The sequence below is a fragment of the Marmota flaviventris genome, chromosome 10, assembly GCF_047511675.1.
Source record: "Marmota flaviventris isolate mMarFla1 chromosome 10, mMarFla1.hap1, whole genome shotgun sequence".
In the NCBI taxonomy this organism is placed as follows: domain Eukaryota; kingdom Metazoa; phylum Chordata; class Mammalia; order Rodentia; family Sciuridae; genus Marmota; species Marmota flaviventris.
Window position 1 is genome coordinate 79166932 of NC_092507.1, and position 23630 is coordinate 79190561.

The 23630-nt window shown below is 35.7% G+C and overlaps 2 protein-coding genes and 1 pseudogene across 11 annotated transcripts in view; 2 read left to right on the plus strand and 1 right to left on the minus strand.

The window, feature by feature from the left end:
- Positions 1-373: 373 nt before the first annotated feature.
- On the minus strand, positions 374-21666 carry Tmed5 (transmembrane p24 trafficking protein 5). Its single transcript, XM_027935241.2, has 4 exons — positions 21249-21666; positions 11141-11238; positions 4558-4741; positions 374-3393 (listed from the first exon to the last, which is right to left on the minus strand). Exons 1-4 carry the CDS (start codon positions 21435-21437, stop codon positions 3175-3177), a joined length of 690 nt encoding a protein of 229 aa, XP_027791042.2. The 5' UTR covers positions 21438-21666; the 3' UTR covers positions 374-3174.
- On the plus strand, positions 9028-9240 carry LOC114092654 (mitochondrial import receptor subunit TOM6 homolog pseudogene; annotated as a pseudogene).
- The window catches only part of Ccdc18 (coiled-coil domain containing 18), a 105506-nt gene continuing 102969 nt past the window's right edge, over positions 21094-23630 (plus strand). For 9 of the 10 annotated variants that reach the window (XM_071618058.1, XM_071618055.1, XM_071618061.1 and 6 more), the window contains exons 1-2: positions 21837-22066; positions 22852-23023. The gene's annotated coding sequence lies outside the window, so the exon portion shown is untranslated. Of the gene's footprint in view, positions 21166-21836; positions 22067-22851; positions 23024-23630 lie in introns of those variants that run through there. The other variant, XM_071618057.1, reaches the window with a different exon arrangement.

The window sequence follows — 23630 nt, forward strand, 5'->3', positions numbered from 1 at the left end:
ATAATATAAAGAGATGCAAGGAACTATGGGTATTTAAAATGGGACTGGAAACCCATTTAACTTAGATTGAGATCAAGGAAGGATTTAAGGAGTAGACAGCATTTATAATAATTAGTAGATAAGATTTTCTTTGAAAATATTTTTATTCAGTTTAAATCCCCGGCAACTCCACCAAAAAAAAAAAAAAAAAAAAAGGGTAATTTTTATTATACTTGGTACTCGTAGTCCATTGCTCATTTAAGATGGCTGTTCACAAATATAAAGCAAAACTGTGCATTACACTTCAGATGAAAAAATCATTACATGCTGAATTTATTTCTTTAGAAACTTCAGATAAAGATTTTCATTTGAAAAGATATATGATCACATGTACTCAGTTTCAATTTTAAGATATAATGTTTAAGAAAAATAAATACACTTGACATGAAATTACATTTCAATTTGTAGTTTCTTTCAATGCTACTTTAAAACAGTTATTTACTTTCTGTATGTTGACATTCAAATGAAAAACAGTACTTTAATAATGATCTAAATGCAAATCAGAATGAACTTCAGGCCTTAAATATTGTAGTACTTTAAGTTTATATAATTAATAAGCAAAGACAAAATCAGCTCTTAAGTGATAAACATGTTAGCATAGTTTTAATTTAGAAAGTGACATTAGAAAATGACATGAAACAGATAAAATGCCTTCAAAATGATTTTTGTTCTTCATTTATAAATTTTAATTTTTTGAGCCAATATAGGTAACATGCTTGTTAAATATTTCACTCTTCATTTTGTTTTGTGTCTATAAAAATATAATTGTCCTTTAATAATCCTAAATTCTTTGTTTTCCAAATAAAGCCACTATTATATGGTGAGTAGTTACTGAATCATAGGTTTAAAATCAGTGGCAAAATCACCTATGTAGAAGGTGATGTAACAGCTTAGTTTAGGTAAGAAATTAAGTGTGGTATACAGTAATAGCCTTATATAAGAGGTAGAATTTTTTAATCACAGTTTTATAGAAAAGATGCAGTAGTTGTATCTGTACCCTGCTTTGTTATTTATGGTACTATAAGTATGCTTCTCATTATGAATTTGACAGAAAGGAGAAAAAGGAGGACTTTTTATTAAGAATGATCTTATTGGCCTTTGTTCTGCATGGGCTTATCTTAAGAACCTGAAATATTTTCTTGGCCAAATAAGGTAATTAATTATATATGGCATTTACCTCATTTTTAAAGAGGGGATGTGGCTCAATGGTAGAGAGCTTGACTAACAGGCATGAGGTCCTAGGTTCAATCCCCAATACCAAAGGAAGAAAAAAAAAAAAAAAAAGGTCTCTGAATAGTTTCTAGCCTTCTATTTTTCTAGGGCATAAAAAGTAGGAAAATGTATTTTTTTTTTTCATACCACTGAGTGTAAGTTGTAAATGGAATCACTAATTTTCCTGGGTACTGTTATTGCTTGTCAAGAATTCCTACAATATAAATATAATCTATATATTGATGGGTTCTATGCCCAAATTTATATGTGTAGTACTAGAGATTGAACCCAGGAGCAATCTACTGCTGAGCAACATCCCTAGCCCTTTTTATTTTGTTCTTCATTTTGAAACAGGGTCTCACTAAGTTGTTGAGACTGGCCTCAAATTTGTCAGCCTCCTAGCTCAGCCTCCTGAGTAGCTGGAGGTGTGCACTACCACATCCAGCTAGGCCCAAATTTTTCAGTTGTTTCTAACTCATATTTACTATAATACTATCAATGGGTATAACTTAAAATTTGTTTGTTTTATGATGAAGTTAAATTACTATTACTTGAGTAAGATTATACAGACTGTGATAAAATAGGAGATTTTTTTTATGTATGTATGGCTTATTTAAATATGAGGTGTTTATAACTTGGGACTGTGTTTCTAATCCTTACTTCAACATAAATGAAGTGACTAGAAATGTATAATAAAAATTATAATAAATGTCTACACTCAGTACTAAATTTTATGGTAGAGTATGTTTCATAAATTGTACCTGAATACAAATAAAAGACAATTCAAAACTGAAAAATTATAGAAAATAAAACCCACAAATAGTTTCCTCAGTTAACTGGAACTTAACCTCTAATGATTTATTTTAGGATTGGCATATCATGATCATCAGATTCCAGATATTTATTTATTTGCAGTTCCATTTAAGTGAACATTATTTTGGATCAGATATCCTTAAATTGTTTCTGATAACATCCAGAACTCAGAAAAGGAGAAATTTATTTACATTAGGACCATATCCTTTTAAGCAATATTTCCTTCACAATTGTTGGTAATAATGTATTACTGAAGTCAATAATCATGTTAGAACTAACATAACACTGTTGATAGATAATATAAAAATAAATTTATTTTATCTTATTTACTGTTAAAATTCTATACCTTAATTAAGGTCTAGACAGAATGCATCCTTTTGGATGCTGACCAACCTTTATCTATGTATCTTCACTTTAGAACACTTTTAATTCTACATCTTCATTTCAAAGAGAAAACTTGTCCTAATTTTAATGAGAAAGTATGCTTTTGCAGTTTCAAGAATTAACAAAATGTCAACTTTTGGGAATGTAGGCTAAGTATATAAAACTAATACATTTTGTTAATATTTTACATTGAAATATACTTGGTTTTAAAAATTCTAAAAATGTTTGTTTCAGAGCTGTTTCTATTTATCTTTTAGGAGAGATGCATATGTAAAGAGGAAACTTAATATATTCAATTCATAATTATATAATTTTCACATGATTTATATAACTTACTATATTAAAAACTTTTACAATTGATTTGTAACTGCCACATTTACAAAGAAGTTGTGGGCAAAAGCAGATTTTTGGTGTTGCATTTAGACCCAATATTCATTTCTTTAATTCACTGTGACATATGAAAAATTTTTTCAAAATTAGGAAAATACAATTATTAATATGGCTTCATTCAATTAAACTTATCTTTTATAAAATATTCCTGGTATACACTTAAAAACAACTGAATTGATAAGACTATTTGCACAGAAAGTGAAAACTTTCCTTTCACATTAAAATGATACTTGTTTTACACTTAATGATAAAACATTTTGGAAAATACTACTAATGGTACCAGTTTATTGCATTTTTATGCCTCTTTTTCTCAATGTTAAGTAATCCAATGGAGTTTTAAGTTCTATTTTTCCTCTTATCTTCAAACAGACTCTTCAGCATATAAACCTGAATGGCTGACACCACTACCATGACCACTAAATTAACCATAGACCAGAAATTGACTCTATCAAAATTGCTTTCTTGTATGTTTCGATCACGAGCTTCAAATGCTCTAAGCAGAGTTTGTATATGACCACTTTTGCTTAGTCTGGACTTGATGCTGTTGATGGATTCCTGAAGATAAAGAAAATTATTTTACTATTAAAGAATATTTCAGATATTTTCAGTTAATGATATGCTTTATGCTAAGTTTTTCAATCTAAATACAATTTCAAGATAGACAGGTACATGATTTGATTAAGGGATAGCTATTTTATTACATAAAGAAACTGTAAGGTTATATAATAATTCTTCTGATGTATTTAAATTATTGTGTTTATAGCTACTTTTAAAAGGAACAAAGATACTATTAATTGATAATAGATAATACGAAATAGATAATATGAGTGGCATTTTGAATAAATTATCTTTTTATCCTTTACAACTTTTTTTTTGGTACGAAGAGGGGTGGGGTACTAGGTATTAAACTCAGGGGCACTCTACCACTGAGCCACATCCCCAGCCCTATTTTGTATTTTATTTAGAGATGGGGTCTCACTGAGTTGCTTAGCACCTCGCTGTTACTGAGGCTGGCTTTGAACTCGAGATCCTCCTGCCTCAGGCTCCTGAGCTGCTGGGATTATAGATGTGCACCACCTTGCCCAGCTCCATGTTTTTATCTCACAAAGGAATAGTGAAATTAGAAAATATTCCATTTTTAGATGTGCATACTATACAATCAAAATCATAATCAATATTCCAATATCATATTCATAAAACAAGTCTAACAAAGATGTCCTCTAAATTGTACATTTTCTGATAAAATATTTTTATAATAGAGTCCTGTTGAAACAAGTTATTAAAAATGATACAGCTGGGCATGGTGATACAAGCCTGTAATTCCAGTTGCTTGGAAGGCCGAGGCAGGAGGATTGCGAGTTCAAAGCCAGCCTCAATAGCACCAAGGTGCTAAGCAACTCAGTGAAACCCTGTCTCTAAATAAAATACAAAATAGGGCTGAGGATGTGGCTCAGTGGTCAAGTGCCCCTGAGTTCAATCCCTGGTACCAGAAAAAATAAATAAATTAAAAAAATAAAAAATAAAAACGATATAAAGGCCATATGAACAGAAAGTAAGATGGAGATTTAAAATGTCAAACTGTTTATGGCAAAGGTAAGAAAATACTAGAAACATATTTTCTTGAATAATAAATACAAAATGCTTAGTTATCAATTTCCGTCACACAGTAAGGCCTCTGAAATTAATAATTTTTATTATTTTATTAAAAATCATACTAACCAGAATGTCTTCTAGTTTCATCTCCAACATATCTGTACCAGTAATATATTTCTTCCAGTCTTCTTGTTCTTGTGCCTGTTCTCCCATATTATCCAGGATTAATTCAAAGAAAATTACTTTCTCAGAAATAGTGCTGAATGTATTGTCAAAGCAGAACATGTAGTCACCAACTTCAGTCTCAACCCTGTATTAAAAAAAAGTGCATATTTTCGGTTATCTATATTTCTACTTGGGATCAAAGGAAAAACAACTAAAGGTAAAAGAAAAGAAACAACATGGTTTATAAAAATTCAACAGCTTCCTAATAGATTTCCTTAGTATTAACAATAATTTTTAGTTTCTTGGGAAAAACCAGCCTGGACATATATACATTCAAGTAACTGCATCTGTTTTTGGAACAGAAAAATATTAAAAACCTGAGTATAAGATAATTCAAATAAACTTAATTCTTTATAAATGTTAAAAGCTAATTTTATCATGAGTTTGTGTATAAACATGTCTTCCAACCTATCTTTCAAGTGAAATTAATCTGTAAACTGAGTTTTGTTTTCAAAAGTAGCAATGAACTCTCTATACTAAGTGCTTTCTTCCAGTATTCCTAACTAAATACATTTTTATAATACAGTTTTCAATGGTTAGAGATGAGGCCTACAGTCAATAATCAGAATTTTATTCCTAGTGGCATTACCTTTACCGAATAAATGCCATTCACATTATTACTTCACATTCAAAAGAACTGGTAGTTTTTTCCATGGTTCATTCATTCGTTCATTCGTTTGTGAGTTTCCTTCCTTCCTCCCCTACTGTGGACCCCAAACAACAAGAAAACAAACAAGAACAAACACCACTTCTTTGAAAGACCAGCAAAATTAGTTTACATTCTTATATCATTGAAACACCAGTTATTCAGTTAATTATTTCAAAAGAGACTGTTGATAACACTTTAAGAAACTGGCCAAAAACCAACTCAAATACTCTGGTAGGGCAACTGAGTTTATAAAACCTACCCTACGACAACTACTGACTCAGATGCTATATGATCTAAAATTCAGTCAGAGTAACTGTAAATAACAAAGAATCTTTAACAAAATTCAGTGTACTTAATGTGTCCATTAATCTTTTCCCACATGAAAGTTTTCTTTATTCTAATGAGATTTTTAAAAAATATTTTTAAGTTATAAATGGGTCTTTTATTTTATTTATTTTTTTATATGTAGTTCTGAGGATTGAACCCAGGGCCTCACACATGCCAGGCAAGTGCTCTATCACTGAGCCACAACTCCAGCCCCGATTCTAATGATATTTCTAATAAAGGTTTTGATATATCTAGCAAGTTTCCTGTTTCCTTAGATGAACTTCTAAACCTTCTCAGTTACATTTTATTTTAATTTCATTTATTTATTTATGGTACTGGGGATTGAACTTAGGGTCACGCAAACACTGAGCCACATCCCCAGTGCTGTTTTGTATTTTTTATTTAGAGATGGGGCGATGGGGCCTCACTGAGTTCCTTAGCACCTCGCCATTGCTGAGGCTGGCTTTGAACTCCCAATCCTCCTGTCTCAGCCTTCCGAGCTGCTAGGATTAAGAGGCGTACACCACTTGGCCTGGCTTTGCATCTGATTTTATATTAAGTCATTTAATTTTCTTTTGCAGTACTGGGGACTGAATTCAGGCTCTCACATGTTAGCTACCACTAAGCTCTATCCCTAGTATCCTAGCTGCATTTTAAACTGTTTATCATCTGATTCTATTTACTTTCTCAAGAAAGGCTTCAACTGGAATTGGGGGACTTAAGGAGTTGGGGTGTGAGGTCAGAACTGCTATGGATTAATATTTCTAATCTTTTTGTGGTCCAGTGTTACATTTGTAGCCTTCAAATATCCTTTATTTCATCATTTTTATTACACTGGACATTACCTTTTGTCTTAGAATATCTTTTCTATACAACACTATAAAAATCATGCTTGAGAAAGGGAGGATCCAAACTATACTTTTCAGTTAAGATCTTCAGTGAAATTCAGATTAATTTGGGGGCAACTGTCATATATCAAAGGATGCTGAGTGCTTACTGCAACTTGAAAAGGCATTTCCTGAGGAAAACATTCTCTCACAGAAGTCACCATGCCTAAGTTCTGTTGTCAACTTATTGATTTTTATTTAAGCATAACAGATAGCAATGTAAACAGATGTTAACATATGTACTATAAATAGTAATAGCCAATACTTGTATATATACCCCTTCATAATTCACACACTACTTTTACATATTTTATCTCTTTTTAAATACTTTTATTTATTTACTTTTATGTGGTACTGAGTGCTGACCCCAGGGCCTTACATGTGCTATGCAAGTACTCTATCACTGAGCTCTAGCTCCACATATTTTATCTCTTAATCCTTATCAATATTTGGAATTAGGCATAATTGGCCTTTTTCAGGTAAGTAAAATAAGTTTTAAACAAGTTAAGATACTTGCCTATGATCACACAGATGAAGTTTGTTTTCTGATTTTGAAGTTAATTCATCTTTCTATAATACAACTCAGAGATTGCGTGCATTCTTTGCAATTGCCTCAACTGTGGCAAACTTTTCTTTTGAGCACTTATTTTACCTTTGGAAGGAGCTGAGCAAAGACTGGTGAATACAATGGAGAACAATTTTAAAAGGAAAAAAACATATAAACAAACTATAAAGACATGAATCATGAATATTAAGTTACCCACATGTGGGACATTTCCCAGAGGTACACTTTCTATTATTCTCTAATTTATTCACACCAACAATATAACCAATTAACAAAAAATTTCTGACAGCATTTATTCAGACCATGTATCCTCAATGGGTGTGATATTGCTCAGAAGAGAGCAAAATTTCTTAGCTAATGGCTAATTATAATGGTTTATGACCCTTCAACGTTCAATCCTATCTGAATTTTATTCTTTAAAAATTCAATTTCTCTCATTGGGTTTTTCTAGTATCTTACAAGCAGTATGAAATCATAGAAAATACACAAAATGTATGCAATAACAGTACTATAGAGCAATGAAAAATAGCAGTTTTTTGGAGGACTTTCAATTGATTGACTGCTTGTTCCTGAAATCATACTGCAGAGGTGGTTTACAATATGCCTTTTGAGAGCCACTGGCTCCCATGTGAATATTTGTTGAATCCTCAATGCTTCTCTGGGGAATTAACAAAAATGAGTATATTTTGTTATTTAATTCTACAGAGGTTATTTAACCCATCATCAGTCATGCCAAATCCTGAAAAAACTATCAATAATATCTGAACAAATAGTAGCTAGTTAAAATTCACTGCCCTTATTAAGCAAAAATTAATTTCTGGGGCTGGGGATGTAGCTCAGTGGTAAAGTGCTTGCCTAGCATGCACAAGGCCTTAGGTTCAATCCTCAACACCATACACATGCACACACACACAAATAATTTTACTAAAAATCATTTTTAAAAAATTAATGTAATTTTCTAATAATTTTACTTTTGATGAAAAAATGTTTTGAATGCTTTTAAAAATTTTTAATTATATTGATATTCTTACACATTTATATAAACTGCTTTGCATTGTATAGTTGATATATTACTATATATGAGCAAATAAATTGCATGAAAAATTACTCATAAAGTTAATTTAGCCAAGTGTTGTGGCACGTGCTTTAATTCCAGTAATTCCTGAGGCTGAGGCAGAAGGATTACAAGTTTGAGGACTGTCTCGGCACCTTAGCAAAACCCTGTCTCAAAAAAAAAAAAAAGCCAGTGTGATGGCACATGCTTTTAATCTCAGTGACTAAGCAGGCGGAGGCAGGAGGATTGCAAATTCAAGGCCTGCCTTCAGCAACTTTGCAAGGTCCTAAGCAACTTATGCTAAGTGAAGTTAGCCAATCCCTCCCCCCCCCCCCCCAAATGCCATGTCTTCTCTGATATAAGAGGGGTGACTCAAAATGGGGTAGGGAGGGAGAGCATGGGAGGAAGACTACCTCCAGATAGGGAATAGGGGTGGGAGGGAAAGGGAGGAAGAAGTGGAATAGCATGGATGATGGAAGGAGACTCTCATTATTATACAAAATACATGTATGAAGATGTGAATTTGGTGTCAACATACCTTATATACAGAGATATGATAAATTGAGGTATAAAGGTGTATTAAGAATTGTAATAAAAAATAATAAGAGAGCTCATGTATAATGGCATAATTTGGTGTGAACATACTTTATATACAGTTATAAAATATTGTGCTATTCACCTTCAGCAACTTCTTCTATGCCTCATTTACTCATTAGTAAAATGGTATTATTATTATGTACTTTTTAGAATTGTGATGAATAAAAAAAAAGCTAATACATGAAAAGTACTTAGACTACTGCACTGGCATATTAAAAGAATTCAACAAAGATGAACTATTTTAAATGAAAGTCTTGATCTTGCAAGTGTTGTGCAGAGATCCAAAGTATCAATGGCTTCCAGCAGGGTTAAGGTGAGCACTGCCGGCTCTTCAAATGAAGGCCTCGAAATTGTGGACTGGCTCTGAGGAGTCTATTGCTTTGTCATGGATAGGAATGATTTCTAGAGGAACTTGATCCTGAGCTTGGGACTCTTGGCTTCAGGAGTTTGGCTGGCCAGGAACTTGAGTGACATTGACCTAATGGCACCTCAGTCAATGGTTTAACCAGTAGACAAATGGAATTCCTGTGTTGCACCTAAACCTTCCAAAAACAGCCTACAATTTGTGACTGGCACAAGGTATGCCCTGATGGCAGCTGAAGTTGGATTCACAGGGCACCTTCATCTTCCCCTTACCTGGCTGAATTCCACTCTCTGGTCAACATTCAGCCTCTGCCAAAGTGTTGCCTCTGTTCTGTAAAATTCTGTACATAGTTCCTAAGTTTCTGCAGGGGGTGATTTTGCTCTTGTTCCAAGGAATAATGATGGTGTTATAACAAATATTTGAAATAAAAATCACACAAAGATAAAAAAAGAAAAAATAAAGTCTTATCTCCCAATGGCTTAATTAGAAGTAATTCTATGGAATAAAGCAATATAATAATTTTCCCCCTAAGAGTTAATTATGATTTATCACTGAAGGAGACCAGTTAATTGGGAAGAAATAAAAAAAAATGACAGAAATTTTTTATATTCTGAAACTTAGAAGATGAACCACTACTATTCATCTACTAATGTTTTATACAAATGTTTCCCCATGTTCTACATAGGTAAAATATCATTAAAAAGCATTTTAAATTAGTATCCTAAAAAATTACAGTTGAGACTTGTTTTTCTTTCATTTATTTAGTGTTTATTGAGTATCAATTACATGCCAGGCATGTTGGTTAATAAAGACCAATAATTATAATAATAGCTAGTCCTTAAAATAGTGCTATGTGCCAGGGATGTTCTAAGCATCAAATGGTAGAAAGCAAGAGTTTGGGTTCATCCTGTCTCCGCCCTGAACATGCATCCCTGCAGACTTATTTAACTTAATCAGAATTGGGAATCAATCTATTTTGTAGTAGGTTGGAAAAATTAATTTAGAAGCTTATAACATGCCAATCTTAATTTATGGAAAGATATTCCATATTTGTTCTTCCTCTTTCTGTAAACTCAGAGTTTAGTTTTAACACAGTAATGATACTGACTAAAGAAAGTGCTATAGTAAAATAATAAAATAGAAAAGGGAAATATATCAGTGAGATATGAAAAGAGAGAAGTGAAATGTAAGAAGAGAATATGTCAAACTCTGAACTTAAACAAGCAATTTCTGGTGTGAATCAGGGTAGCACTAACTCAGTTGTACGATTTCTTATTGGTCAGATTTTGCTTTTAAACCTTCTAATTATAAAAAAAAAGTGAGTTCTGAGTAAAACAATCAATTTATACACACACACACTCAGATCATTGCTTTAAGAAAGAAAACTATGGACATACATGATATAGCTTAGCAGTTCAAGAAATCTGAAGACACAAAACCTGGAACAATACCTTTTCAATTAAAATGAAAAGCCTGTGCTAGCCAGAAAAAAATGCCACAGTATGTTGAAGGTAATACCCAGGAATACTAATCTAGTTAAATACAAAGCAAAGAAAAAATTTAGGATCAAAACAAAATGCCTCGGGGTGGGGGTGTGCTGGGGTTGTGGCTCAGTGGTAGAGTGCTCGCCTAGCAAGTGTGAGGCCCTGGGTTCGATCCTAAGCACCACATAAAAATAAATAAATAAAATTAAAGATATTGTGTTCAACAATTAAAAATATTAAAAAAATGCCTCAACAAAAAGAAAAACGCTAGTTGCAGCTACTGGGGCAGTTGAGGAAAGATCTTATGAGCACAGGGATCAGGGTCATCCTGGACAACATAGCGAGACCCCGTCTCAAAGGGAATCTGGGGGAAGCAAACGAAAGAAAGGGTAATGGAAGACGTTTTAAGTTTAGAAGATGGTCCACCATCAAGGACTGTTTAAAATCACGTGAAGTTATCTAATATTGATATTTAGTACTGAAAATACTAAATTTCTCAGTCTTCAAGATAGCTCACTGGTATTATTCAGCCAAAAGAACTCAAAGAGATTACTTACGTGTGAACTCCATCTGATTTTCTTTGTTCAAAAACTAAGGTTTTGCCTTCTGGAGAGGCAAGGTAGAAATCAATATCTAATCCAGCTCCATCTAAAACCTACAGATGAGCACACAAGAGAAAAATATATATTATAAATTCTGAAAATAAAATATAAAGTAGATCATATGATGTAATGAGAAGGGAGCTGAAAGTTCACCTAGTTCAATTCCATTCATTTTCAGAACTTGTGCTTTCCCTATCCATTCCTATTGCCATAACCTGAATTTAGGCCTTATGGAAGTAACTAAAATAAATATTTCTACAACAGTGGCTTTATTGAGAAGACTCATACAGGGGCCAGAAATAGAAGGCAGTTCACACTTGATTTTAGCTAAAAAGCCAAGAAGCAATTAGAGGGCAGTTCAAATGCTGGGCCTTTTACTTAAAATTTAGGCAATTTAAGCCAGGTGTGATGGCGCACGCATGTAATCCCAACAGCTCAGGAGGCTGAGACAGGAGGATTTCGAGGTCAAAGCCAGCCTCAGCAAAAGTGAGGTGTTAAGCAACTCAATGAGACCCTGTCTCTAAATAAAATACAGAATAAGGCTGGGGATGTGGCTTAGTAGTTGAATGCCCCCTCAGTCAATTCCTGGTACTCCACCCCCGCCACACACACAAAAACCAACAACAACAAAAAAAACCTTAGGCAATTTAAGACAAGCCTCCAGGCAGCTGGGGAGGCTGAAGTGAGAGGATCACAAGTTCAAAGGCAGCCTTGAAATTTAACTGAAAGAGCTGGAGATGTAGCTCAGTGGTAAAGCATCTCAATAACACGAAGAAGGGGGAAGGGAAGGTGGAGAGGGAGAAGATTCTAAATAACTTCTTGAGTTTGTTTCCTCTTCAATTAAAAAAAAAAAAAAACATTAGCTACTTAATTCAAGATTCCCATGATCTGACCCCAGTTGACTTCTTTATTCTTTTTTTAAATTTTTTTTTTTAAAAGAGAGAGAGAGAGAATTTTTTTAATATTTATTTTTTTTTAGTTTTCGGCGGACATAACATCTTTATTTGTATGTGGTGCTGAGGATCGAACCCGGGCCACACGCATGCCAGGTGAGCGCGCTACCGCTTGAGCCACATCCCCAGCCCAGACTTCTTTATTCTTTAACATATTTTTCTACTACAACACAAATTGAATATTCCAACTATTGGCCAATGAACATGATTTGTTCCTTTATAACCCTCAAAGGTCCTTATGAGGGTGATGATAGTGATAACAGCAGATAACAATTATAGTTTCTGCCACACCTTGTTATAAGTGATTTATGTGGATTAATTTATTCCTTATAAAATTCTGAAAGGTAAGTCCTATTATTCTTTTTTCCATAGGTTTTTTAAAAAAATATTTATTTTTAAGTTTTAGGTGGACACAATATCTTTATTTTACATTTATGTGGTACTGAGGACCGAACCCAGTGCCTTATGCATGCTAGGCAAGCACTCTACCACTGAGCCACAACCCCAGCCCCTTTTCCATAGTTTTTTATTGGTACATCATAATTGTGCATAGTAGTGGGACTTGTTGTACATATTTATATTACTCTTATCATGAAAAAAAAAAAAAAAAACACCAAACCTCAAACTGAGGCATAAGAAGTAATTTTTCCAAGGTGATAAAACAAACAAGTGGCACAGTCAAAATGTGAATTTGGTAATCTGTCTCCAGATTAATTTTTTGGATTTGAATTGGGGATTGAACCCAGGGCCGCCTCCATGCTAAGTAAGTAACTGTTCTACTACAGAGCTATATCCCAGCACCCCTGCCCACCTCCTAATACCTTTTAATTTTAATTTGAGAGAGGGTCTTAAATTAAGTTGCCCAGGCTGGCCTCAAATTTGCAATCCTCCTGCTGCAGGCTCCCAAGTAGCTGGGATTACTGGCATGTGCTACTTCACCTGGCTTCAGAATAATTTTTATTTTTTGATACTAAAGACTAAACCCAGAGGTACTTTACCACTGAGTTATATCCCCAGTCCTTTCTATTTTAAGGCAGGGTCTCACTAAATTACCTAGGGCCATGCTAAATTGCTAAAGCTGACTTTGAACCTGTACTTCTCCTGCCTCAGCCTCCCAAACTGCTGGGATTACAGGTGTGCACCGGTTTGTCCAGACCCAGAGTAATTATTATTAGTTTTTAAATATTTATTTTTCAGTTGTAGTTGGCCACAATAACTTTCTTTCTCTCTCTCTCACTCTCTTCCTTTCTTTCTTTCTTTCTTTCTGGTGCTGAGGATTGAACCCAGGGCTTTTCACATGCTAGGTGAGCCCTCTACTAGTGAGTCACAACCCCAGTCCCCAGAGTAATTATTAATGAGTATATTGTGTTGTCTCTAGTATTCTTATGGACTCCTGAATGGTTCCTCATCCAACTGTACCCATTTTCTTCAAGAGCTACCAGCTTAAGTTCTCTGAAAATGGTCTCTGCCTCCCCCTAACCCTATCCCCCACCCAGTTCTTGTATATTCTTTCCTGTGTTCCTACAGAAACCATGCCTGTCCTCTTTGACACTTAATCATATATTATCTGGGATCAAAGCATCTTTGTGATGGGTGAAAATTTTTTTACATTGCTCACTATTTTTATATTTATAACTCTAAGGTCATTTACAATATTACCAATGTTTTGATTTGTCACTGATGCAGATATTTAATAAATCCATCTTTTTCCCATCTTATACAAATTAAAGTGTCTTAATGTTTCCCTGTAGAATCTTTCTCTTGTCTTCCTCTCTTTCATTTCTCTCCCTGCCTTTTCACTTTTGTATTTATAGCACTTGTTAAAAATGAAAAAAAAAAATCTATTTGGAACATAACAGCCTCTTAAAAAATAACCAACACTCAATGGCTATTCTTTTTCATAAATAACACTATTTTATTTTTCTTGTTGGTTTTAATGTAATCTTATAAAAGATCATTCTCAGTAAAAACTATTTCTGCACTCTTAATGGTAACAAAACTGGTTTCAAATGGCTGGTGAAATATACATAATTCTTTTTTTAATTTAAATCCTAATGAAATATAAAATATACATAACAAAAATAATCCATAAGACTGGAGGAGCTGGGGACGTAGCTTAGTTATAGCACTTGCCTAGCATTGGTAAAGTCCTAGATTTAATCCCCAGTACTGCAACAAACAAGCCAAAACAAACAGCCTCAAAACACCATTTTCAGATTGAAGAGTAATTTCTGGAAGATATTCACTGAACAAAGTGTATATGTAGCCACCAATATTAATCAATTTCAAAATTCTTAAAACAGATTAGAGAAACATCAAATATTTGTTGAAATTGAGATGTTCTCATTTTCACTCACCACTGGTTTTTCTTGGGAATCAAGTTCTCTAAAAATAGTTAACAGACTTAAAAACATGTGTCCTCAGATAAATATACTATGTATCCTCAGAAAAATTCAAGAAGATACTATCCATGGGCTGGAGTTGTGGCTCAATGGTAGAGCACTTGCCTGGCATATGTGAGGCCCTGGGTTAGATCCTCAGCACTGCATATAGATAGAGTAAATAAATATCCATCAACAACTAATAAATATTTTTTAAAAAAGTAAAAACAAAAGAATATACCATTCATAAAAAATGAAGATGTTGCTGGGCACAGTGATGTATTCCATAATCCAAGCTACTCAGGAGGCTAAGGCTGAAGGATCACAAGTTTAAGGCCAGCCTTGGCAACGTAGCAAAACCCTGTCTCAAAATAAAGGGGGGTGCAGCACAGTGGGGATGTGGTTCACTGGTAGTTTAATCCCCAGCATCAAATAAAAATATTTTTTTTCTTACAATTTAAAACTCTGTAAGGATTATAATGATCATGATGACAATTATTTTAATTAAAATGAATGAATTAATGAAGAATAATTAAAACTCTCAACCAAGCCCCATGTGTTTGTATTAGTATGGGAAAAGATGTGGAAGAATTCATATTTAGGAGAATGACAAGTATCCATAAGATCATATGTAATCCCCCCTTTCTCCATGAGAGTGACAGATTGTTTTTTCTTTCATTTTTATACCTTTGACTTATTCTAACAATAATGTATATTACTTTTTTGGGGGGGTAGTACAGGGGATTGAACTCAGAGGCACTTAACTACTAAGCCACATTCCCAGCCCTTTTTTGTAGTTTATTTAGAGACAGGGTCTTGCTGAATTACTTAGCACCTTGCTAAATTGCTGAGGCTGGCTTTGAATTCGCTATCCTCCTGCCTCAGCCTCTGGAGCTGCTGGGATTATTACAGGCATGCACCACCATGCTGGGCTATGTTTTAATATGTATTTTTTTTAGTTGTAGTTGGACACAATACATCTATCTAATCTATCTATCTATCTATCGTGGTGCTAAGGATCCTACCCAGGGCTTTGCACGTGCTAGGTGAATGCTCTACTGCTGAGCTACAATACCAGACCATGGATGTATATTATTTTTATAACAGGAAGTAAAAAAGTTCAAAAAATATCAGTTAATGAACCAGGAAATAAAACAAAATATTCAAAAGCCAATTTTTTGTCAAAGCTCATTAAAACTTTATCTAGTTTATACATACACATATAACATTAGGTGAGTATACCTGCAGATAAAATGGAGATAGGATATTCCAAATGGTATTAGGTATAATATTATACTAGTAATTTTTTAAAAATTAGATGAAATAGACAATTTGAAGGAAAAATACTGAAATCTGACACAAGATACAAAAAATTTAAAAGTCTAATAAAAATAAAACAAATCTGACATACCTCTTTTCTCCCAAAGACTTACCCAATTATATAAGTTCAGTGAAAATTTGGTTCACCATTGTTAATATTTTTTTAATTAATTAATTAATTTTTTATTTGACCGAGGAATGAATTACAATTCTTAACCATTATTAATATTTTTAAGTACCTATTATATACTATGTATTGTTCTAAGCTGAGGGTATATTTTCTTTTAATATTTATTTTTTCAGTTATAGTTGGACACAATGCCTTTATTTTATTTATTTATTTTTATGTGGTGCTGAGGATCGAACCCAGGGCCTCGCACTGCTAGATGAGTGCTCTGCCACTGAGCCACAACCCTAGCCCCAAGCTGAGGGTATATTTTCTATAATATTTCTGGAGTGCTTATTAGGTGTCAGACACCATGCCTTTTACATGTATTAATATATTTATTTGTCATAAGAACCATAGGAAGCAAGTGATTATTGTGGTTATGTGTATAGGGAAACTGGCACAGAGAATTCAATACTTTGTGGCCAAAATGATCTTTTTCAAAACACAAATCTAATCAGGTTAACCTGTTTAAAATTCTTCAATTGCTCCCTAATACTCTGTAAAAGATCCATATCTAACAAGGGTATCCTTAATCCGTATCCCTAAAAGGCCTTACATGGTCTGGTCACTACTGACTTCTCAAGAATAGTCTTGTACCACTTTTTCCTCATTGTACTGCCCTCATTTCTTCCAAGAGAGACTGTCTTCTTCTGAAGCTCCTAGGCACAAACTATTCTTCTCACTCATTGTCTTGTTCCACTCACCTGCTTATGCCTAGAAACCTGCTTATTCCACAGTTCTCAACTCCACTTCTGGGATGTCTTCCCTCAATTTCCAGATGAAATTAAAAAAAAAAAAATTCTCCTATAAGCACACTCAAGACTCATGTGCTTGCCTTCATAGCACTTATTAGAGTTACCCTTTCAAATTTATTTGAGTAATGTCTATCCCCATACTTGACTGAAGAACTACAATCCTAGCCCCATGGATTATATTTTTACTAAGTTGTATACCTAGCACATAGGATAGTGTTGACACACATTAAGCACTTAACAATGATATAATTTTTAAATGAGTGATCCATTTTATTAATAAGATATAGGTGTTGGAATTAAAAGATTTCAAGAATTTATAGTAATATAAAGTGGGCTGGTCAATTACCCAGAAATGAATCTCCTAAAACCTAAAAATAAAAAATGATTAAAAATTTTCAATAAATGCTGGGCGCAGTGGTGCTTGTCTGTAATTCCAGCAACTCCAGAGACTGAGGCGGGGGACTGCCTTGAGTCCAGCCTCAGCAATTGAGCAAGACTCTCAGCAATTTAAAGAGACCCTGTCTCAAAATTTAAAAAAATAATAAAATTAAGGGTTGGGGATGTAGTTCAGTAGTATAAAGCCTGGGGTTCAATCTCCAACACCAAAAAAACACACAAAAACACACCAATATGTAACCAGTAGTATCAAGCACAACAATGGAATGTCTATTTAATATTAATAAATACTAATTTAAGGTTCAGAAAATGATACCCCAAAGTAAGTAAAGACCTGAGAAGCAAAGTTTGTCTCTAACCTTCTTTTGTCCTCCTGTTTTTTACCCATTTTTCCCTGAAGTAAGCCATACAAACTAGAATTCTTTCTACCTAAGGTGGGGCATGAAAACTAGAACCCCTTTATCCCATAATTAGCCGTAAGACCTAAAATATTTTTCTAATTTCCTCTTATGTTTCTGTGTAAGAGTTGAACATAAAGAAATTCACTTATCCATTTTACTTGACTGTAAACTCCCATTCTAGAAAGAATTGTACCCCATAACCAGAAGGAAGAAATGTTGCATAAAATCCAGGAAGAATCAGACAGGCCTTACTGGTCCCACTACCTACCCCCCCAATCTATTATTATTAGATCATACCTATTTGTCCAGTCATATTTCTATATGGCTTTATCAAACCTAAGCATAAATGTGAATAATACTCTCTGGATTTTTGGTTTTCAATTTGAAGGCTCCTGTGTTATGTTAAACTATGATCAAATGCCTATTTCTCCTATTGATCTACCTATGATCTACCTACTGTCAGTTGACTTCAGGGAACCTTTAGGGGGAGAGAGGAAATCTCCCAACTGTAAGATAAAAATCAGTACCTTGTAGCTATTGAGAAATTAATTGTGGAGTTGGAAAATGTAAACAAAGAGTAAAGATAATCCTCACCCTACAAATCCCTTTAACATTAAGATTATAGATACTGGGGCCGAGGTTGTGGGTCAGTGGTAGAGTGCTTGCCTAGCATGCGTGAGGCACTGGGTTCGATCCCTGGCACCACATACAAATAAAATAAAGGTATTGTGTTTACAACTAAAAACATATTAAAGAAAATATTACAGATACTAAATGACATAAACAAATTATTTAGAGCTAGGCACAGTGACTCACACCTGTAATCCCCGCAGCTCGGGAGGCTGAGAGAGAAGGATTAAAAGTTTGAGGCCAGCCAGCCTCAGCAATTTAGCAAAGCCCTATGCAACATAGTGAGACCTAGTCTCAAAATTAAAAGTAGGAGGAGGATGTGGCTCAGTGGTTAAGCAACCTTGGGTTTAATTCCTGGTACATACCACCCCGCCAAAAAAAATTTTTGGAAGAATGCTTTGGAGGAATAAACAAGTCACTTTAAGAGTGACTAAAGATGTCAAGTATAAAGCTCAAGCAAGCTATGTAACTCCAGAGGTATAAATGTAAAACTAACATTCACTGAACATTTACCATGTGTCAGGGATGTCTCTGAGCATTTATTAACTCTTCTACTCCCCCAAAACAGACTCCATGAGGTAGTAAATATTATCTCCATTTTGCAAGTCAGAAGTAACTTGTTTAAGACCTCACAAGTTGCAATTAAGAGTCAGGATCCTGAATCTAAGCTCTGAACCCAAGAAGTTAGTAGTTAAAATAGAATTCTTCCCTAATATGTGGATAAATAACTGAGGTATTTTTTAAAAACATATTTTTAGATGTTGATGGACCTTTACTTTATTCATTTATTTATATGCAGTGCTGAAGATCAAACCCAGGGCCTCACACATGCTAGGCAAGTGGTCTTCCACTTCCATTGGGCTACAACCCCAGCCTAATACTGAGGAATTTTTGATCAATACAAATTGTTTTCTTTATAGACTCTTTCACTAATCTCCAAGTTGGTTTCCTTTCCTCTAATTTTGCTTCCCTTAAACCCATCTTTCACAATGCATCTAGCAATCTGCTTCAATCTTCTTTAAAAATGTTTTTGTAGTTATATGAATAGAAAGCCTTTATTTTATTATTTTTTAAATGCAGTGTTAAGGCGAATCCAGTGCCTCACACATGCTAGGCAAGCATTCTGCCACTGAATTACAGCTCCAGCCTTTCAATCTTAAATGGCATACAAAACATGGGAACTGTTGGCACGCAAGGCTATGGTTCATGACCCATGATCCAGCCTCTTGGCCCCTCCAATTTTCTTTTCTGCTTTTCCTACCCTAAACTTTTAGTCTTAAAATCTAATAAATTTTAAAACTTAAACTTGTTTTAAGTTTTAAAACTTAAAACTTGTAATGTAATACAAGCTCTACCTAATATAAGCCTACCTCTAAATTCTCCTACTATGCATTTTCAGGACTATGTGTCTATTAATTTTGTTCACTTTATGGAAATACCCTCATTTCTTGCATTCATGTCTTATTTAAGCAAGTTTCCAGATTTTGATTTCTTTTCTCCAGGAATCCTTTTTTGAAACCCAAAGAAGTGGCCCTCTGCTAATAGCACTTGACAATATTCTATTGAACTTATCTATTTATAAACCAGTAACCTTTAATTAAGCTCCTTGAGAATAAGAACTCTTTTTTACTTTTACTACCCGCCCCCAAACACCCTACAGAATTCTTGGCATATATTAACTGTTCAGCAAACATTCAATTTGTTTTTTCTCCAGGTGCTGGGAATTAAACACAGACCCTTGCCCAGGGCATACAAGCAATTCACCACTGAATGACACTCCCACTCCCTTATGGTTTAACTTCTGAACATTACTGGAAATCAAGAAATGTTAAGTTCTAGTCTTATTTTGATAGCTAAACTATATGACTTTAGATACTTCACTCTCTATGCTTATCTTAGACACTGATAATCTAATCCTAAAGTTCCTTCAAATAAAAATTCTATATCACTTTTTATTTTTCTCTATGTGTAAGAGTATGCAGTATTTAAAAAGAAATACTCTATATCAACTTAAAAATTAAATTTGATTATGTTATCTGTTAAAGATGAAACAGTGCTACCAGTAAACATCAAAATTAGCTCGTGGGGCCAGGCATGGTGGCTGAAACCTGTAATCTCTGCGATTTAGGAGGCTGAGGCAAGAGAGAAGCCCAAATTCCAGGCTAGCCTCAGCAATTGAGCTAGGTCCTTAGTAACTTAGTCACCTTAGTAACAGGACCCTATCTCAAAATAAAAAATAAAAAGGGCTGGGGATGTAGCTCAGTGGTAAAGCCCCTGGGTTCAATCCCCAGTAGCCCCATCCCCCAAAAAACAATAAATAGAAATTTACCCTTTACTAGAGTTACACATAAATTAAGGAAATTCCTTGCAATGGAGTATTAAGCAGGTACTAAAAAGAAAACAGACATGCGGAAAATGCTGACAATGTTCAATGAAAGGTTATAAAGTTTTAATAAACGATTTGATCTTATTTCATTTGAAAATAATGAATATATAACTGGGATGAAAATCCACCACTAAATAAGGCAATAAATAGCTCCTTTCAAGATATTTCAAAATCGCACTTAGTGATAATCACATATTCATAATTCCAAAATCCTTAAATGCAACAAGACGAGGGAACATCAATAATTTCCGAATTGGGTGACAGTGGTGGGGGTGACTCAAACAAGTGTCATCATTCTGTCCAATGATAAAGAAGAACGTGTATCTGTCCTGTACTGTGTGAAATTCTTAGTACTGGAGCGTACACTAGCTAGAAAAACGACTGGAAGTTAAGAAACAAAAAGTAAAGCCACCAACATCATCACTTCTGGCCTCTTTCCGACCAGAGGAAAGGGAAGGGGGCGGGTAGTCGTCAATTCTAGGAAGGACCAAACTTCTGGGTCCCCGACACTGGCGGAAGCTTCGTCTCGTGCGCCTGCGCGGCGCGGGCGGGCTTCCCCGGTGGCCCTCGCCCCCTCACCTCCCTGGCGGTAGGCAAGTTCCTAAGGGGGTGAGGCGACAACGCAGTACAGCAGGGCTAAGGGAAGGAGGCTGGCTCACTCGCTGCACTTACTTGATACTCGATCTCCAGCGAGGCCTTCAGGGGCATGGGCTGGTAGAAACACTCTTTCTGCCCGGCCGGAAGGGTGAAGGTGAAGTCGCTGTCCAAAGAGGGAGTGAAGCCGGCTGCCCCCAGCAGCAGCTCTGGGGTCAGAGTGGCCAGGAGGAGCACGGGGAAGGGCAGCCAGATCTTGTCTCCCATCCCTGCTGGGGCGAGCTTGGGCTGAAAGTGGCGTGGGAGGTGTAGATACTGGCGCCTCGGCTCCGCTTTTCTTCCCTGGACTCCTCGTGGCAGGGAGACTCAGAATATGAAGAAAGTTAAGGTGGCGGCCGCGGCGGCGGCAAACGCGCTGTGTAAAAAGTGCTGTCCTCCAAAGGGTAGGGACTGAGGGCGGGGCTAGCACTCCCTTTCCTCACCCCCCCCAGTCTCGGCCTCCTCACGCCCAGCGTCAGGGCCGTCAGCCTCATACTCAAACCGCCGCAGGTTCTCCTGGCTTCCCCACACCAATGGGCGTCTTGGCTATAATTGTGGGAAATGTAGTCCCGGGAAAGCACGGGGAGCGGACTCTACGGCTCTAGCTGACCACGATCCCCGGCAGGCCCTGCGACCGCGACGTTACGCTCGCGGAGTCAGCGCGGGGGGCGGGGCTGCGGCCTAGGAGGCGCGTCCCAACGGTTCCCGCGGCTCTTCGAACTCGCTTGGGTTCGCTCGTTCTCCTTTTGGTGTGTTTGAGGCTTCCACGCCGTGGCCCGGGAGAGGGTCCGAGGCCTCCGAGCGCAGACGTGTCGCGCGGCCCTGCGGTGGGCCTGTCCCCAGCTGCGACTTGGGTGGTGAGCGAATGCCCCTTGGCGGGTGGAAACCAGTTTTGTTTCCCTCCGGGCACCTTGGACGCGCTAGGCCCGGGTCCTCGCTCTTGCTGAGCATGCCGCTGTGCAGGGTTGTGTTTGATTTGACGAGAGATCCGAGGCTGTCAAGTTTTGCTCCTCTTCTTCCAAGTGGACTTAGGATCAGTGATGTTAAGTTGAGCGTTTTCCTGACAGGATAATACTATAACAAAACGATGACCTCTTTCCAAAATGGGAAATCTTTTCCGACTGCAGCCCCATCTTACCAAAATCACAGGGTATAAAGTAGGCGCTCGAGACGAGGCTCCCGCCAGTGTCGGGGACCCAGAAGTTTGGTCCTTCCTGGAATTGACGACTACCCGCCCCCTTCCCTTTCCTCTTGTCGGGGTATAAAATATACCCTTTCCTGTGGTGGGCATGCGTGTGTACCTATAAAACAGTTAATTAGGGCTAAAAGATGACGTCGTCTGGGTTTCTAGGTAGGATGATGTACCCTCCCACGTACGTGCAGGCAATGAAAATAAGTTTTTTTTGTAACTACTGTTAAGTTGAAGTGAGGAACAATCTTTATTTGACAGTAAATGATCCTCTAGAAAAATGAAAATGTTTGAACATCAAATGTAATCATTGCCAAAAAACTTAGAAAATTCTTATATGGCAATACACAGATGTTGATCATAAAACTTGACTTAAATAAAAAATACAGCATCAAACAGCATTTTTTTGAACTTGTCCAAATTTTCTTTACCTTTGTCTCCACCATTTTACAGGGGACTAGAGATGCTGACTAGATAAAGCAGGATGGAAACCTGATCATTGAATTTTGTTGGGGAAGTTTGAACAGAAACATTTGTGGAAACAAAGAGGAAGGAGGATAAAAACAGTTTGTCTGCTAAGATTACAGAGAATATTTAATTTCCTGCCCCAACTTTTTCCAATAAGGTGAGAGTTTTTTTTCCCCCCTTAACCTTTCACCCTATCTCTGAGAGATTTTGAGTGTGGAATTAAATGTAGCATATTACTTTAGAAGGATGAGGGTAAGGAAAGGCAGTTTAGTATTCATCATTTATATATACATTTATATGTACATTCAAGACTGTAATGTACAGTCTTGAATATAATACATAGGACTTCTAGCCTTTTAGACCTCAGGATGTGGTCAGAATTTTTAAAAGGGTGATAAAAGAGGTGCTACAATGAAGAAGGTAAGTAGAATCTGAAACAGGAATGAATTGTAAGATTATACAGTAAAATGTATAGGAGTAGTAGGGATTCTAAAGCTTTAGTTTTTTATTTTAATAATTCCAATAATAAAAATGTCTTATGATGATTTTTTTATGTGTGACGGAATTTAGTAGCGTTTCACAACCCTAGAAATACTCAACAGTTGAAGAAATAAGTTTCTTTTTCTTTAATAGTTGTATGAATTGAATTTCCAGATGTAATTTTGATCTCTGTGGTTTATGACTTGTCAATGCGACTGTGTGTATGTGTTTAAATTTTATAACCATTGTGAATGGGAGGAGGAGATAACTTTTATCTGGTAATT